The 12,986-nt window shown below is 38.0% G+C and overlaps 1 protein-coding gene across 2 annotated transcripts in view; it reads left to right on the top strand.

Annotated features, from left to right (window-relative positions):
• Positions 1-340: 340 nt before the first annotated feature.
• Positions 341-12,986, top strand: part of NUP107 (nucleoporin 107) — a 34,956-nt gene continuing 22,310 nt past the window's right edge. Inside the window, exons 1-9 of one of the 2 annotated variants that reach the window (XM_063445133.1) lie at positions 341-428; positions 2,721-2,809; positions 3,530-3,610; positions 5,881-5,996; positions 6,099-6,243; positions 8,508-8,611; positions 9,355-9,482; positions 11,643-11,691; positions 12,299-12,370. In XM_063445133.1, coding sequence (XP_063301203.1) covers positions 421-428; positions 2,721-2,809; positions 3,530-3,610; positions 5,881-5,996; positions 6,099-6,243; positions 8,508-8,611; positions 9,355-9,482; positions 11,643-11,691; positions 12,299-12,370 — 792 coding nt within the window. In that variant the 5' untranslated portion in view covers positions 341-420. Of the gene's footprint in view, positions 429-2,705; positions 2,810-3,529; positions 3,611-5,880; positions 5,997-6,098; positions 6,244-8,507; positions 8,612-9,354; positions 9,483-11,642; positions 11,692-12,298; positions 12,371-12,986 lie in introns of both variants that reach the window. The other variant, XM_063445132.1, reaches the window with a different exon arrangement.

Here is a 12,986-nt window from a genome sequence, read left to right as displayed (position 1 = left end):
AGCCTGTATTACCAATGCTCTGCCTGAATACTAAGCAGGTAAGGGCCATTGCCAGGAGAGAGACACAAGCTGAAATAAAAAGAAAGCCTGTAATAATTATAATAATAGAATGAGCAATAGGCTTCCTGTAATAAACACTTATACTGCCTGCATCTATCTTTAAGTGTTGAGTATTGCAACTGAACAGAAAAAATAAAATAAAGTGCAGCTAAACTGGTGAGAATGTAAAACATAAAGCAAACCACTGACATCATTTTCTACCATGCCCTCATCAAACATGGCGGCGGGGCCATCTCCGGGTCAGAGGGTGGAATTAGATAACCGGAAGTGGATGGTTTGATTGTATTCCCGGGTCCCGGTTGTTGAATGTCGCCTGTCGCTGGGCGGGAAGTGTGGGAATAGAGCAGGTTGGCTGTGACCATGGACAGGTAAGGGGGTGGTGGGGGTGGTCGCTGCCACTGTGAGCCATGTGACATGTGTGGGCCTGGTGCTCTAACATGCATGTAGTGTGCTCCATGCATTCTTCACGTGCTATGCAGGCAGAACCCTTCTCTGTATAACCCATTGGGAACCACACAATTCCATCAATGCCCAGCTATTAAAACATTGTAATTAGGGATTATCCTCCCCAATATCACTATGATCCCCATCTGACTGTGCCTATGTCCCACTATTAAAACAATGTAATTAAGGAGTATCCTCCCCAATATCAATATGAACCCCATCTGACTGTGCCCATGTCCCACTATTAAAACATTGTAATTAAGGAGTATCCTCCCCAATATCACTATGAACCCCATCTGACTGTGCCCATGCCCCACTATTAAAACATTGTAATTAAGGAGTATCCTCCCCAATATCACTATGAACCCCATCTGACTGTGCCTATGTCCCACTATTAAAACATTGTAATTAAGGAGTATCCTCCCCAATATAACTCTGATCCCCATCTGACTGTGCCTATGTCCCACTATAAAACATTGTAATTAGGGATTATCCTCCCCAATATCAATATGATTCCCATCTGACTGTGCCCATGTCTCACTATTAAAACATTGTAATTAAGGAGTATCCTCCCCAATATCACTATGATCCCCCATCTGACTGTGCCCATGCCCCACTATTAAAACATTGTAATTAAGGAGTATCCTCCCCAATATCACTATAATCCCATTCTGACTGTGCCCATGCCCCACTATTAAAACATTGTAATTAAGGAGTATCCTCCCCAATATCACTATGATCCCCATCTGACTGTGCCCATGCCACTTAGTTTCTGTGCCCCATTTAGCCCAAGATGCCGGACATGTTACCCTCTGTGTTTAATCTCATTGAAGCTATGTATCCCTGTTATGTGCAGGAGTATTATATTACGTGTGTTTAGACAGACTTACAAATAAAGGGGACTACAAAGCGAGTTATTCATTTTAGACCACAGTGGCTGGACAGGAAACCTTCTCCAAGACAGTTATGTTTTGTTTTTGACTATTCCAAATTCCAAACCAAAATGTCAGATTCACTTTACATTCCAAACATTGACTGTGTTTTACTGAAAATCAAAAGTCTCTCTCTTAACTAGCTCTGATATTTTTACAGCCCAGTGTTTTCCTGTGGAAACAGTAGTTAACCTAATTTGTGTTCCTTTGATGGACCAGACATGGTTACTCTTATTTTATTTAAAATAAAAAAATGTTGCACTTAAAAGGCCTGAATTGTTCTTCCATGACTTGTCAGTAGATTGTGATTATGTGAACATAAGCTACTGGCACATGTAAAATGTATCAGTTTTGTTTACATCCATCATCACTGGTCCTTATGTCATGTAGTGTGATGCAATTGGGTATAAATCCCTTTCTGAGGTGTCTAAGGTCTTGATTAAAGATACACTAGTCACCTGAACAACTACAACTTATTGTATTTGTTCTGGTGACTATAATCCTTACCTTCAGGCTTTTGCGGTAAACACTGTCTTTTCAGAGAGAGTGCATTACAGTAATGTTTACATTACAGCCTATGGATACCTCCACTGGCAAATCCTGGGGTAGTGCTGCACAGTGTCTCCTGCCCTCTGCCTGGAGACACTGGATGTTCCTTATAGAAATGCATTGATTCAATGCATCTCTATGAGGAGATACTGATTGGCCAGGGCTGTGTTTGGCTTGTGCTGGCTCTGCCCCTAATCTGCCTTCTTGACAGTCTCAGCCAATCCTATGGGAAAGCATTGTGATTGGCTCAGAACATCACTTCTGATAATGTCAGCAATGCAGGCAGATCAGGCACAGAGCCAGCAGCAGCAGTAAATGTAAGTTGTTTTTTTTTGTTTTGTTTTGTTTTTTACTATATTTAGAGGGCTGGGGGGGGGCTACATGGTGGTTTTAATACTAGAGTCAGGTATACATGTTTGTGTTCCTTTAAGTGAAATTGATGCGTGGCTAGTAAATATTAGTCTTAAACACATTACCTTTTAGGGTTTGGGTTTTTGTTTCTTATAACCTGCTGGGCATGGTATTCTATAGTGGTTTTAAGAGGAAATCTAAGCAATTCAAAATTGTAACAATCCTTACATTGTTTAATCCAGCAAAACCTGACAAAGTGGTAACAAGCCCAATAAAATGCAGACCTGATTTGTTATAAGTATATAACAGTGCAAATATGTAAATGTATTTGATCCATACTTTACTGTAACCATGGAAAACCCTTTACAGTACTCTCCTTTCCAGGAGGTCACATGTGGATTTTTCTTCTCCGGTGCTTCGGGATGCTGAGATTTCCAGAACTGCCCGTCGACATAGGTCTACCGGGATTACTTGTATCCTTTACATTGTTCTGATATTACTGCTTTCATACATTTGTACAGATTTTTGCCATAACTACAAGAATTATATTCTGACATATATTTTTCACTTTCAATTAAAGGAAGCACCATAGCCACTACAGCTCACTGTAGTATTTATGGTCGCAGTGGCTGCTTCTCCCCCTCTCCCCCCCCCAATTGGAAACAGAGCCAGGTTGTCCAGTGTTCCTTTAGACCCATTGCCAGTCTGAAAGGTATGCAGCCACTAGAAGCACTTCTTCATAGTCTTTCAAATATTAAAGTTTTCATGTTGTACATCAGTTTACGGTGTGAAGGCTTCTGGGTTCAGTGCTCTCCTATTAGCAGCATAGTCTTTGCAGAGTGTGGTGATTGCCACATTAAATTGGCCCAGGGTCATCCTTTAAGATGATTTCAGAAGAGGAGTAGCTGCTGGATCGATACCAGGATGACACTGGAGAAAAGGTGAGTTTCCTCCTGATGAAAATCTATGTAACAACTTAGCAAGTTGATAGAAGATGAAATAATGTGCCATTCATTAGACAGTGTTTTTACCTGTCTAATATTCGTGCATTTAAAGTTTTCTCATGCAATTTAAAAAAAAAAAATAAGACATTTGTGAAGGTAAACTTGCCTTTGCAAAATTGCTAGTTTTTTTTACCATCAAATTTTAAACATTGCAACTAGCTTATTGCTTTCTTTAACATCTGATCCCAGCGGATGACAACTGGACTGGTGCTAGTACATCAAGAACTCAAACAGTGACTTGGACACCTGGGTCTCTTCTACGGCAAAACTGTAAGTATCTTGCCCACCCCAAAAGAAGCAACTTATATGGCTGCAACACTATTAACAAGCCAAATAACTGGTCATTATGAATAGGATAGCTTCAGGTTGAATATGTAGATTTTCCTATGCAACCGTACTTCATGGTAAGTGGAAGTTTAGGTTATAGCTTGAAAACTGCAAACTGTTAATCCTGTTAAAAATTTTGTAATGCAGAAATGTTATCAAAACACTAAATTTCATTAGTAGAACAGTGCATATAATATGCAATCAATACAGGCCATAGTACAAGAAAAAGTTAAGTGTTCAGAAGTGTCCTCAGTCTCTGTGATGTAGAATCATTAGATGAGTTGGGGGCTGTAAGGTAGAATTAAAATGAAAGAATGTCTGGCCCACTAATATGGGCCCGTTTCTTTGAACTGATAAAAAGTATTACGTAATTACTAATAATTTTATAAGAATTGTATGGAGTCCATGTAGACCAGTGCTGCTAGGGAGAGAAAGTGTTGGCAGAATTCCTTTTTTTAGCCCTGACAGTTCTCACCCGATGACCTCACTGACTAGTCCAGGGGTAGGGAACCTTCGGCACTGCAGATGTTTTGGACTTCACCTCCCATGATGCTTTGCCAGCATTATGGCTGTAAGAGCATTGTGGGTGATGTAGTCCACAACATCTGGGGTGAGGAAGGTTAGATACCCCTGGACTAGGACATTATAGCATTAGGAATACATATATGTATTCCTAACACTATAGTGTTTGTTTAAATGAGCACACCAGTTACCCGCACCTGTTGGTTGCATTGTGTTTGTAGGGTAATAGTTGGTTGTTGTGGGTGGAATACGTTTTATAGTATTTTTTGTCTAGTTTTGGGAGGGGGGAGGGAGTGTGTGTTTTGCTCCATAAGCCCACCCATACTGTCTCTCCATTTCAGCCTTGAGTAGTTTTCATTTTTTACCCCAACAAAACATTGCTGTAATGTAATGTATTAGAACTATGGTACTTGTAGTACTGTGCGTGGGTTGGTGGGTGTTAATTTTGGACACTGGTGATCTGCAGTAATTGTAATAATTTAAAGTATTACCCCCATATATTTTTTCACTGCATGGCTGATCACCTCTAGATTGTAAGCATGTTTGAGCAGGGTCCTCAGTAACCTTTTATTTCATGTTAGCATTTGTAATAGTTTGTTTTTTCTTATTTCCCCTTATTAAAATAGGAGAGCGCAGTGGAATATGTTGGCATTGTATAAATGCCAGTAATATTTAATGTATTTAAATAAATAATAGGTTAGCTCCCACCTAGAGGGTCCCTTTCAGACATGGGCACAATGTGAATAGACTGACCACAACTTTAAAATACCAACACTCTATGCTTGGATATATCATTTACAGATATGATATAGCAAAGTATTTGTTAAACTCCGATATACACAATAGGCGAACAGTGAGTACAATAGATTAGGCCTTTAATCCTGCTTGTTAATTGGTATGCTCAAGAAGCAAAAATCGAATGCAATTAAATCTTGTATGGTATAGCGTAAAAGGCGATTGGAATATAAGTGCAAGTTATATTATAATTGATCTTTGTAAGGTGATGATATTACAAGTGATGCTTTTAAAAGATGTTCATAAATAAAGTATAATTAAGTGCAGTTAACCAGCATAAAATCAAAACATCAAGCTAGAGATCTAAAAAGACTTCTCAAAAAAGGAAGCATGATGCAATCAATAGTCTTTATTTTTTCTGGTTTATTAAAAATAATATAATATTGAATTATTTAATCAAAGTTCAAATGTTTTACTCGCTAGTAGCAATTGGTGAGTTAAAAATGTATCCCTGCGAGTAGAAATTCACCCCCCATGAATGTGCCATGGACCTTCAAAGCTTGAAGTAGTGAGTAACTTTTTAGGTCTGGCTTGTAGCATAGGACTTGAAATGTTAAATTCAATGCACATCTTTTTGTTACTGTTTTGAAAGGCAACTAGTGGTCACTATTTGCCATATTCATATGTCCATTAGTGTCACAGTACAAGGGTAATTCTCCCTAGTAGTCCGTACTGGGGCAATATGTTTTATCAAGTATATTCACATGTTTTGTAGGTTAATTTTGTACTTCAAGGTTTATGGCCTTTCAGGGAAGTTGGGAATTAGGATTTCTGCTTATTGTTTTGTTTTTATAAGTAGTTGGTATGTTTTTAATTTATTTAAACTCAAGATTTGCACAAGCTCTTCTTATCTTCAGTGATAAAATATTCTTAATGTTTCTCCCTTGTCTTGTCAGTGACACCTCAGTCATTTAGTGCTTCAAGGCTACAAGATGTATCAGCCATTCTTGGTACTGGAGGTATCTCTTCCCATCTTGTCCAGACTCCTGGGCGCTTGGGAAATGTATCTATGGTATGTTCCGCTCTCAGAAACAAGCTAACAACATTTGGTCCTAGTGCTGACTTCCTTGCCCTGCTTCAATTGACTGGAATTTTTTTTGTATTTTTTTTTTAGATGTCTAGCCTGGATGAAAGCGCATGGACAGGCACATATTCCCCTCAGAGAACATTAATGTTAAACTCCATTAATTCTCCCGGTTACGGTGAAGATGTTACAATCGGTGCAGTCATGGTACAGGAAGACGACCCAGGAGAAGCAGGTATTGTATCGATTTTATTATATCAAAGTAGTGCCATCCTAAAGAAATTGGATTTTCCACTAAATAACACCACACTAGAAAAACCATTTGTTGCTTTAAGAATATAATATATCCAATGATTAATAAAAATTGTTTGCCTAGAGAATTTTATAATTAAAAACAATTTCTGTCCATTTATTTGTGTCCCGAGGGTTTTGTGTGGCACTTCCTACTCGTGCATCCTTCAAACTACAAAGGAAGGGTACTCGGAAGTATTGTGCCTCACACCAGCACTAGGGATAAAGGACTTTGTGCAAATTGAACCTGCTGGTGGGTCGATAAATCCTCGGGATCCTCTGTAATGTCTGCTTTAGGTTGGAAATGTAGCCATGCACACTAGCAGTATACAACACACGGAGTGCCCAAAGTATGCTGTCTGTATGTGCTCAGAAACACTAGCATGGTAATTATTCTATTCCTGAGTATTTTATAGGCCTGCACCTACTTCCTCAGGGCAAGGAGTTACTGCTGGCGTGCATGGCTGCTTTTCCAATTTCCAACCAGATTGAGACATTACCAAGGGTTCGTGGGCTTTATTGAATTATCGGCAGATTCAATTTCAAGGAGAGCTTTGTATTGTGAAAGCACAATACATATGTGTACCCTTCCATTGGGGGTGGGTGTATTAAAAATTATAAATACTACACTATAAGGGCTACTTGATTGCTCTAAATTCCTGATTTTTTGTTTTTTCATTGTAATTCTATAAACCCTATTTTTAAGTGAAATGCAGAAGTAAATACCGTTCTTGGAACAATTCTAAGTAACTAGATATAACAAGAATGCATAACCAATGCCAGGGATGGACAGAAAGCAGATCCCTAACTGTTGAACTACATTAACCATGATGCTAGTCCAACCGTACAGCTGATCAAATATAAGGAGTTGTAATTCTGCAGCATTGTCTGTAGTACAAGGATAGTTAAAAGGTAGATTTCTGGGTGAGCAAGCATCATGGGATTTTTTTGTTCTGTAAGAACTGTTAATCTACTGTTTGGCCATCCCTGCTATGCTAGATTGTGGCTAATGAACATGTAAAGGATGCACTGATTGATTTTTTTTTAAGCTTCAATAGTAAGTAAATATTGACATGGAGCTTGCAGTTGAATTCTATATTAGCGCTTTCAACTTGCAGTTTACAGTGTTCCATTTCACATTGATGATTTCCTCTTATTAAAGGAAAGTGTATTCGGAAATGGAAATTTTATCCATTAACTATGTTGCACCCAAATTCTGAGTTAGTAGCTATAAATAAGTTTATAAAACATGGTAATCTTAGGTAATGGCCAAGTAGTAAAAAAAAATCATCCTGTTTATTAAAGTAGATCAACTGAAGGCTGAGCTACTAGATGAAATTAACTGTGGTTTTCACTAAAGTGTGAGTTACCTGGAATGCAAACAGCTTTCTCTATTAAAGAATTTCTTATTTTAGGCCACAGTAAAGTAATGAATTCTGCATGCTATGTCTCCCCGTTAAAGGTACATGCTAAACAGACCACTTTAGCTCATTGATGTTGTCTTAATGCAGTGCCCCTGTCCTCCTTAGTCCTGCAGTGTAAAACATCGCAGTTTTAGAGAAACTGCAATGTTTACATTGAAGTACCAAGACTGCCTTTAGTGGCTGTCTACCAGAAAGCCAATTGTGGCGCTTCCTGTTGCTGGATGTCCTCTTGATCTGCATTAAGGACACTCAGAGTCAGGGAAAACACCATAGGAAAGCATTGAGGCAATGTTGCACATACCCATTGGATTCCCCCACCAATGGAGGAGGCGTGCCGCGACCCAGCGCAGATAAACCAGCACTGGATTCGGGTAAGTGAATAAAGGGTTATTTAACCTTTTACTTCGCTGGCGAGGGTCGTGCGGTCTGAGGAAAGCGTTCGGAATAGATCTTTGTATTCCTAACACTAAAGTGTTCCTTTAAGGCAGCAGTTTTGGCACATAATCTCTTAGATCCTCAGTGTATTGGATTAAACCAGAGACATGATCTAATCAAAGTAAAAGCAGCTACTCTTGGAAGAAAATAATGGATTTGTAACTGTACATATTTCACCCCCCCCCCCACACACACACACACACACACTTTTCAATCCCATTGCATAGATAAAATTGTTTAATAATAATTTTTCCATTAATTAGTACACATTCAAATAAATTGAACTGTTAATTATTTTTTTTAATGTTTTCTGATTTTATTTCTTGCCTCTATTCCTGTATATTTTCAGCAACAATGAGTATGTTTCGTGAATTTCTGCACGCCTTCTTGAACCATCCTTCCAGTGAAGTGTTTGACCTTGTTAAAAAGTATGAAGATACATGCAGTGAACAGGTAGACTATCCTAGTCGCTCAGAGAATGTTATATAGATGAGTATAGCTTTTGGGTGCCTGGCCGCACATAATGGCAATTACTATAACCATCTAGTCAAAACAAACTGGAATACAACACTGAATCACATAGTCCATGAGTCAGTGCAGCGCTGTTGCACGCAGCCAGAAGTTGAAGTGTCACACTGAAAAGCAGAAGCTTTGATTAATGCTTCCGCTCTTTCTTTTAGTCATGTGTAGAGCTATGGTCTGTAGAGAAAACACACAATAGGGCACCCTTTGATGGAGGAGGATGTGGGAGATACTTATGAGGGCACTGTGTAGGTGCAGCAGGTGGGTGGAAAATAGAGAAAAAAATAAATACCACAGTGTTCAGCCTGACTGCTGTCAGATACCGAACTCTGTGTACACTGGTACAGATGACAATTTGTGGAATAATGTGACGCAGACTGCTGCAAAAATACAGCATATTATTCTGGCCAAAAGTTACCTATATCATATATCAAGTTGTGTTACTGCCCCGAGTGTCTCTTTTAAGGGATTGAATTCAGGTATACTGAGAGATGTTTAGAAGTTTTCATGTAAAACGTAACTTTTACATCAAATGCCTCCATTTCAATTAAATATGTATTTTAATAAAGATTTTCCATTAAGTAAATTATTTTTTTAAAAGGGACTAATTTTAATTCTTACCTTGGATAGGTACCTTGTGTTGCCTGTTTTAAGAGAGCGCTTTTTCTTTCCAGATGGGCTTGCTTAAAAGGATTGTCAAGCATGTCACTCCAGGACAGCAGAAGTTTTCCAAAACGGCCAGTATGCTGTGGCTTCTACGGCAAGAAATGGTTACGTGGAGGCTTATTGCATCTCTTTATAGGTTAGTGCCCTTAAAAGAACATGTTATCTGAATCTATACTTTTCAGGTAAGTTCTCAAAGCAAAAGGAACACCATCAGTTCAGGGTGCGTGTGCATTGGTATTACATTTTTATTTCTATTCTTGATTGAAATTAAATTAATAAAACTTGCAGGTGAATCAAATCCCCTACTAGCTTTCTTTTTAGTTGTGGAAATATTGAGTAATTTTGAAGAAGGCAAATGCCAGTTGTCCCGGGCCTGGTAGTACCCTTCTAACCTCCCCTCTCCCTTACTGTCAGTGTTTTAGTAGAATTACACTAGGGAGACCCAGACAATTTATTTTAAAACCACCGCAAAGTAAAAAATGTCTCTTCCAGTGTATGTCAAATTTAAGACCTTCAAAAACATTGTTAGTGGAAGACTTAGTCTCTGATTCTCCCCTGCAGATCTTTTCGGTTCTTTACAGAGTTTTGTGCTGAAGCTTCCGTGTCTGTAAATGATGTCTTCCTCTCTGTCAGCATCATTTGCTGCCAAGAAACTGATAAGGTCACCCTGCTGTTGCCTGCAGCAACTGGGAAATTAATCCCAAAATATATAGTATTTTATTTTTAGGTAGATGCCTAGAAGTTTTTAAGATAATTAAAGAATACAAATGTGCAGATTGATGCACAGAAAGCATAGCATGTTTTAACCCTAATAGAATTTTTTTTTAAATTCCTGATAATTCTACTATTATTGCTTACAAATTGAGCCACCTTACAAATTGATCTTTAAAAGATTGCTTTTGATGTTTTGAGCAGCAGTTTCTTGGCCCCTTAACCATTTAGTATAAGTGTAAAGGCTATGGTGCAGAGAGTACCCCCTTCCATAGTGCATTGGAGTCAATTCCTGCCTATTGTATCCTTGTATATAATACACATATTTTAAAATGGCAGTTCATAAGTCAGAAAGTTGGTTTTCTATACACTTTTGATTATTTAACCTAGTCAAATATATTAAAAGTGTTTACTGGGATTCATGTAAAAAAAAAAAAAAAAAAATACAAATGTCAGTGTCATCTTTGGTTCTTTAACCGTGGAGAAGATCTTAAAATCACACTTATGCTTTGGTGTCTCTTTGCAATACTGAGTGGATTTTCTTGAGCATCATAATAGCAAGCTCAAACTTTCGAAAATTTTAATTTTTAGACATTTTGTCAAAATGTCAACTTTTTACCCTCAAGAATCAAATATTGATGCATCTGTGTCAATTGTCGAATATTGCCACTACTTAAAATATCCACTATGGCGTAAGTGGTTATGGTTTCTACTCAGGTTTCATTGACACTACATAGAATCAACATTACTAAGCAAGCAAAAATATTTAGGTATATTTATGAAGGAAGTGACATTTTACATGTAAATTCTTGATAGACTATAATTTATTAAAGAAAAACTGTAGACACTTTAGCAACTTCATCTTACTTTGATGGACTTGCTTGCAGGCAGTGCTTGTGTGGAAAGAGCACCTGCATGTCTAAATAGCGTAATGGATAGTGCTGTGCGCAAGAGGCATTGGATGGCGCATTGCTGTGATTGTTGCACATCATGTGCCTTAAGTCCACAATGTTTCTCTGTGAGAAGCATTGGATTGCACCAGAGTCATCACACATGATGACTTTAAAAGAGGTAGGTGGGACAGCTGCCAGTGCTGGAGTGAAGGGAAGGGGAGCCTTGACAACAAAAAAACCACAAGGACACAGCAGAGTTAGGACAAAAAAAAAAGGTTATTAAAGTACCATGTTCCTTTAACTAAAATTTATGGCATTTGATGTTACATTGACATCATTACAACTGTAATCCAGTTGTAGCACTAGGTTACATAACACATGCACACATTTGATTGTAAACAGGGTGGTGTGGGGGTACAGGAAAAGATTAATTGCTGGAAAACCATGTCCAATGAATGCCATTGTGTTGGGGTTAAAAAAAGGAATGTGATTTGTTTTGGGTTGTTTTCATTTGTTTGATGGAGGAGGTTGTGTAATTTATTTACATTTTAATGAAATATTTTTGCAGATGGAATATCAACACTAAGGTTTGGGGGTTTTTTTTGTTCAGGTTTTGTTTTTAATGCATGAGACTATAATGGTAATTTTTCCCATTTAACGCTCTCTTTGTATTTGTTACCTAACCTTTTCAGAGATCGAATACAGTCTTCGCTAGAAGAGGAAAGCATGTTTGATATTGTTGTAAGTTGTAACTTAGGGGAAAAAGTTTATATGTTTGACAGTTTGGGCAATAGAATAAATCAGGGTAAAATGTTATGCTTGTCATTGAATGGGATTTTGCATTTCACTGTATGTCCCTGTTTTAACTGGTTCTTCAACTTGTCTAAACTCTACAGTGATGAAGTGGTCATGGTGGCAGGAGTACGTACGTGCATTGTTTCTGTTTGAAACACTGCACTGAGAGATTTCTTCCCATTGCGTGCTCCCTCTGTTACACATTTTTAAAAACAAACAAAATCTCCCTTCCCTTGCTGGGCCAATGCACAGGGCGCTCTGAGACGGCAAAATGGACACCTTCTCCATAGCGCCCTACTGGGCATACTACACAGAGAAAGTCCTGTCCGCCCCTTCAAAAGGGCTGGAGTAACCATTTAAGTGTGATGTGTAAACAAGTACGCTATTTGTATATTGGATCTGTGTAATTATGGCATGTAATTCTTATTTCCCACAGACACTTATATCACAAACGCAGTCTTATTTTTCCATGAAAGATACACTTGTAATAAGTACAGGAAAAACTATTTTCATGTTTTATGTGCTTATTTAGCTGAAATTCTTTTTTATTTAGGCACCAAATGCAAGTGAAAAGATGGTTGTAGAAAAACTTTTTCAGAGAGATACCCTTGTCCGTCAGACTCAGGTGAGTTCTAAAGAATCTTTTGTAATTTGTCAGGGAAAACAAAACATTGCTGTTAGTTTATATATTACCTTAATTCTGATTGTCTCTGAATAAAAATCAATGTACCCACTGTTTACCAGAAAGAAAAAATGTGAAACTTTCAAAAGCATTAAAATAAAAAGCTCAAAATATGGTTAACTATTCCTTACTCTCCCTAATAAACTTCGATGATGCCAGCGTGTTCTTGGATAGATATAATGAATACATTGTTAAAAACTATGAAGAGAGCAGGCAGCTCCGGTCTCTTGTTCCTAAAAACTGCTGAATATTGCTTACTGATCTCTGCTGGCCCGGATTATTATTATTATTATTATTATTATTATTATTGCCATTTATATAGCGCCAACAGATTCCGTAGCGCTTTACAATATTTTGAGAGGGGGGATGTAACAATAAATAAGACAATTACAAGAAAACTTACAGGAACAATAGGTTGAAGAGGACCCTGCTCAAATGAGCTTACAGTCTATAGGATTACTACATGTTTCTGAATATGGCAATACCCCAGCTAGCGATTGATGCCGGTGGGTAGCAGAAAGCTGCCTGTGTGTGGCACTACCAAAGACTATGGCCTACT

This window comes from Pelobates fuscus, chromosome 3 (genome assembly GCF_036172605.1).
Source record: "Pelobates fuscus isolate aPelFus1 chromosome 3, aPelFus1.pri, whole genome shotgun sequence".
Classification (NCBI taxonomy): Eukaryota; Metazoa; Chordata; class Amphibia; order Anura; family Pelobatidae; genus Pelobates; species Pelobates fuscus.
The sequence above is the reverse complement of the archived record's forward strand: the minus strand, read 5'-3'. Positions and strand labels throughout refer to the sequence as shown.